Source organism: Pezoporus occidentalis, unplaced genomic scaffold (assembly GCF_034315485.1).
Source record: "Pezoporus occidentalis ecotype Australia unplaced genomic scaffold, CSIRO_AGI_Poc_V1 ctg1664, whole genome shotgun sequence".
Lineage (NCBI taxonomy): Eukaryota > Metazoa > Chordata > Aves > Psittaciformes > Psittacidae > Pezoporus > Pezoporus occidentalis.
Window position 1 is genome coordinate 5823 of NW_026913493.1, and position 5514 is coordinate 11336.

Consider the following 5514-nt stretch of genomic DNA (forward strand, 5'->3'; position numbering starts at 1 on the left):
GAGCAATGGGGGCAATGGGGCAATGGGGGCAATGGGAATGGGGTCAATGGGGTGGAATGGGGGAACAGGGGCAATGCAGGCAATGGGGGGCATGGGGCGATGGAGGGGGCGCATTAATGGGGGCCCTCAAAGCCTGGGCCCTGGGGTCCCCATCAATCGGGGCCCCACCCATGGGGGTCCCCATCCTTGGGCCCCCCCCCTCCCCTCACCTTTGTCCTCGTCCTGGGGGTCCCCGTGGTCCTCGGGGTCGTCGTGGTCCTCCTCCTCCTCGTGGTCCTGGCGGTCGCCATGGAGACGGCGCCAGGGATGCTCCTGGTGGTGGTTGCCGTGGTTCCCGTAGTGGTTGCCATGGGGGTACCCGGCCCGGTCGCCATGGGCCTCCTCGAAGGGGTTGTTGCTGTGCTTGCTGTGGGGCAGGGGATGCTGGTTGCCATGGCGACCGTAGTGGTTGCTATGGAGGAGGCTGTGCGGGGGGTGCTGGTGATGCTCAGCGGCCTTGCTGTGGTTGCCGTGGTGATCGGCGTGGTCGCCATGGCGCCCAGGCTGGTTGCTATGGAGGGCGTCCCCGGCCTTGCTGTGGTCGCCGTGGTGACCGTGGTGGTTGCCATGGAGACCCTCGTGGTGGTTGCCATGGAGACCCTCGTGGTGATTGCTATGGAGGATGCCATGGTCCCCGGCCTTGCTGTGGTCGCCGTGGTGACCGTGGTGGTTGCCATGGAGACCCTCGTGGTGGTTGCTATGGAGGATGCCGTGGTCCCCGGCCTTGCTGTGGTCGCCGTGGTGACTGTGGTGGTTGCCATGGAGACCCTCGTGGTGGTTGCTATGGAGGATGCTGTGGTGGTTGCTGTAGTCCCCGGCCTTGCTGTGGTCGCCGTGGTCACCGTGGTGGTTGCCATGGAGACCCTCGTGGTGGCTGCTGTGCTTCTCATGGTCTCCATGGTGACCGTGGTGGTTGCTGTAGAGGATGCTGTGGTGGCTGCTGTGGTCCCCGGCCTTGCTGTGGTCGCCGTGGTGACCGTGGTGGTTGCCATGGAGACCCTCGTGGTGGTTGCTATGGAGGATGCTGTGGTGGTTGCCGTGGTCCCCGGCTTTGCTATGGTCGCCATGGTGACCGTGGTGGTTGCTATGGAGACCCTCGTGGTGGTTACTGTGGTCCCCGGCCTTGCTGTGGTCGCCATGGTGACCGTGGTGGTTGCTATGGAGGATGCCGTGGTCCCCGGCCTTGCTGTGGTCGCCGTGGTGACTGTCGTGGTTGCTATGGAGACCCTTGTGGTGGTTGCTATGGAGGATGCTGTGGTGGTTGCTGTGGTCCCCGGCCTTGCTGTGGTCGCCATGGTGACTGTGGTGGTTGCTATGGAGGATGCCGTGGTCCCCGGCCTTGCTGTGGTCGCCATGGTGACCGTGGTGGTTGCTATGGAGGATGCCGTGGTCCCCGGCCTTGCTGTGGTCGCCGTGGTGACTGTCGTGGTTGCTATGGAGACCCTTGTGGTGGTTGCTATGGAGGATGCTGTGGTGGTTGCTGTGGTCCCCGGCCTTGCTGTGGTCGCCATGGTGACCGTGGTGGTTGCTATGGAGGATGCCGTGGTCCCCGGCCTTGCTGTGGTCGCCGTGGTGACTGTCGTGGTTGCTATGGAGACCCTCGTGGTGGTTGCTATGGAGGATGCTGTGGTGGTTGCTGTGGTCCCCAGCCTTGCTATGGTCGCCATGGTGACCGTGGTGGTTGCTATGGAGGATGCCGTGGTCCCCGGCCTTGCTGTGGTCGCCATGGTGACCGTGGTGGTTGCTATGGAGACCCTCGTGGTGGTTACTGTGGTCCCCGGCCTTGCTGTGGTCGCCGTGGTGACCGTGGTGGTTGCCATGGAGACCCTCGTGGTGATTACTATGGAGGATGCTGTGGTGGTTGCCATGATCCCCGGCTTTGCTGTGGTCGCCATGGTGACCGTGGTGGTTGCCATGGAGACCCTCGTGGTGGTTGCTATGGAGGATGCCGTGGTCCCCGGCCTTGCTGTGGTCGCCGTGGTGACCGTGGTGGTTGCCATGGAGACCCTCGTGGTGGTTGCTATGGAGGATGCCGTGGTCCCCGGCCTTGCTGTGGTCGCCGTGGTGACCGTGGTGGTTGCCATGGAGACCCTCGTGGTGGTTGCTATGGAGGATGCCGTGGTCCCCGGCCTTGCCGTGGTGCCCGTGGTGGTCACCATGGTGATGGCCGCCGTGGGGGCTGCCATGGGGATGCTGCTTGTGGGGGTGGTCGCCGTGGTGGCCGTTGCCATGGGGACCGGTGCCGTTGCCATGGGGATGCAGCTGCAGCTCCAGCACCCGGATCTTCTTCTGCAGCGCCTCCCGCAGCCCCGAGGCGTTGCGGCCCTGCCGGGACCGGACACTGACCCACGGCTGCCCCATAGAAACCCATGGCCCACCCCATGGAACCCGCCAGACCCCCCAGACAACCCATAGAACCCCATAACCTGCCCCATAGCACCCCATGGACCCCCATAGCCCGCCCCATAGACCCCATCTACCCCCATAGGTCCCCATCCCCCATCTCACCCTTACCCCTCCCCCCCTCCCCGGATATCATTAAGCCGTTAATCCGCCCCTCCCCCCCCGCGGTCAAGCAGAGGCCGAGAAGGGGGGAGGGGAGGTGGGGGGAGGGGAAGGTCAGTGTGGGGGAAGGGCACAAGGATAATACACCCCATGGAGGCCAGCCACATAGACCCCATTACCCCCCATCTCCCCCCATCTCCCCCATTACCCCCATCACCCCATTACCCCCATTGCCCCCCTATTACCCCATCCCCCCCATTGCCCCCCATCCCCCCCATTACCTGCAGCTGCCTCAGGCGCTGCCTCAGCCCCTCGAGCGCTCGCTGCGCCCCCTCCTCCTCCTCCTCCTCTTCCTCCTGGTGGGGGCGGGGGTCCGGGTCCCCCCCCCCCTCCCCCCCGCCCCTCCCCCCCCTCTCCGCCTCGCACCTCCCCAATTTGGCCGCGAGCTCCAGCGCCACCTCCCGCTGGCGCACGAGCGCCTCGCGCAGGCGCAGGACGGCGCCGAGGGGGTCCCCGGAGCCGCCCCCCTCCCCCTCCCCCCCGGGGGGGTCTCGGTAGGGGCCGGGGTCCCCTCCCCCCCCCGCGCACGCGTGCTCGGCGGGGAGCGGGGTGCAGAGGAAGCGCGGGGGGAGGGGCGGGGTGCTCAGCACGAGGCCCCCTCCCCCCCCCAGCAGCAGCAGCAGCGCGAGGGGGGGCATGGCCGGGACCACCCCCTCCCCCACCCCCTCCCCCTCCCCCCGGAGCGGGACCGGTACCGGGAGCTCCCCCCCCCCCCCCCCCCCCCCCCCGGTACCTGGAGCGGGAGCGCGCGGCGGGAGCGCAGGGGATGAATGGGGATGAGCGGAGGGGGCGGGGCCACGGGGGGGCACGTGACGGGGGGCGGGGGGGGGGGCAGGAGGTGAGAGCCAGCGGCGTTAATTGGGGGTTAATTAGCGGTTAATGGGGCAGTAATTAGAGATTGATAGGGCATTGATTAGAGATTAACGGGGAATTAATCAGAGATTAACGGGGAATTAATAAGAGATTAATCAGGAATTAATTAAGAGAGCAATGGAGAAAAAATTAGAGATTAATAGAGAATTAGTTAGATTAACGAGGAATTAGAGATTAATAGGGAATTAATTACAGATTAATGGAGAATTAATTAGAGATTAATCGGGAATTAATTCGAGATTAATCGGGAATTAGAGATTAATGGGGAATTAATTACAGATTAATAGGGGATCAATTACAGATTAATAGGGAATCAATTAGAGATTGATGGGGAATCAATTAGAGATTAATAGAGAATTAATTAGAGATCAATGGAGAAAAAATTAGAGATTAATAGAGAATTAGATTAATGAGAAATTAGAGATTAATAGGTAATTAATTAGAGATTAATAGATAATTGATTAGAGATTAATATGCAATTAAAGATTAATGGGCCATTAATTAGAGATTAATGGAGAATTAATTAGACATTAATGGACCATTAAATATAGATTAATTAGCGATTAATGGAGTATTTATTAGCCATTAATTAGAGATTAATAGGGCAACAGAGAACAGGGCATAACTTAGCTATTAATGGAGTATTAATTGGAGATAAATAGGGCATTAATTAGCGATTAATGGAGTATGAATTAGAGTTAACAGGGCATTAGTAAGCGATTAATGAACATTAGCCACTAATAAAACATTATTTAGTTGTTCATAGCTCATTAACTAGCCGCTAATAGCTTATTAACAGTTCAGCATTCACAGATCATTAATTATCCCTTAAGAGCTCATTAATAAGCACTTAATAGCTAATTAGCGCCTGGTAACATTAATTGGCGGGCAATGGACCGTTAATTAAGGATTTTTTTCTTATTAAGATATTTATTAGTGGGCAATCATTCATTAATTACCTTTTGATAGCGCACTAATTACCGGTTAATAGCTCGTTAATTAGCGGGTAATGTCTCATTAACTAGCTGTTAATAGCTCATGAATTAGCGGTTAATGGCTCTTTAATTATCGATTGATGGCTCGTTAATGAGCGGCTAATGGCTCTTTACTTTGCGGTCAGTAACTCGTTAATTAGCGGTTAATAGTTCATTCAGTAGCCGTTAATAGCTCATTAATTAGCGGTCAATGGCCCATTAATTACTGGCTAATGGGTCATGATTTAGCGGTCAGTAGCTAATTACTGGCTAATAACTCGCTAATTAGCGGGTAATGGCTCATTAATTAGTGGCCAATGGCTCATTAATTATCGGTTAATAGCGCATTAATTAGCTGGTAATAACGGTCCATGGGTCATTAATTATCGGTTTATGGTTCATTAATTAGCAGGTAATAGCTCATTACTTAGCAGTCAATGTCTCATTATTTGCCAGTTCACAGCTTATTAATTAGCGGTTAATAGCTCATTAATTACCTGTTAATAGCTCATTAATTACTGGTTAATAACTCATTAATTAGCGGGTTATAGCTCATTGATTTTCAATGTCTCATCATTTGCCAGTTCACAGCTCATTAATTAGCGGTCAATAGCTCATTAATTCCCCGTTAATAGCTCATTAATTACTGGTTAATGGCCCATCAGCCCTCAATGCCCGCGGGTTAGGCCCCGCCCCCTCGGGCGCTTCCATTGCCCCATGGGGGTGCTCAGGGTGAGCCCATTGCGCTGCGGGGCGGGGGGGGGGGGGGGGGCCGGGTTTTTGGGGTGCTTTTGGGGGGTTTCGGGTCCGGGGGGGGCCAATTCCCATTTTTCACTTTTTTCCCCTTTATTTCGACATCAAAAATTCCCCAAAAATACAAAAAAATACAAAAAGAAGAGCAAGAAAAAAATCAATCACAAAAAGGGGGGGTGGGGGGGGTGTGTCCCGGTGACGTCACGACGTCATGACGTCATCCCCCAAGAGGGGGGGTGTCTCAATGGTTTGGGGGGGGTCGCAGCACTTATGGGTCGTTGATTGTGGCAATGGGGGGGGGCCAAAGGGG

At 56.3% G+C, this 5514-nt stretch overlaps 1 protein-coding gene across 1 annotated transcript; it reads right to left on the reverse strand.

Annotated features, from left to right (window-relative positions):
• Nucleotides 1–209: 209 nt before the first annotated feature.
• Nucleotides 210–3242, reverse strand: LOC134160947 (hornerin-like; the record flags this gene model as incomplete). The annotated part of the gene is made up of 2 exons (XM_062613418.1): nucleotides 2826–3242; nucleotides 210–2364 (listed from the first exon to the last, which is right to left on the reverse strand). Coding segments are annotated over exons 1-2 (2572 nt in total), but the record flags the coding sequence as incomplete, so codon positions are not given.
• Nucleotides 3243–5514: the final 2272 nt, after the last annotated feature.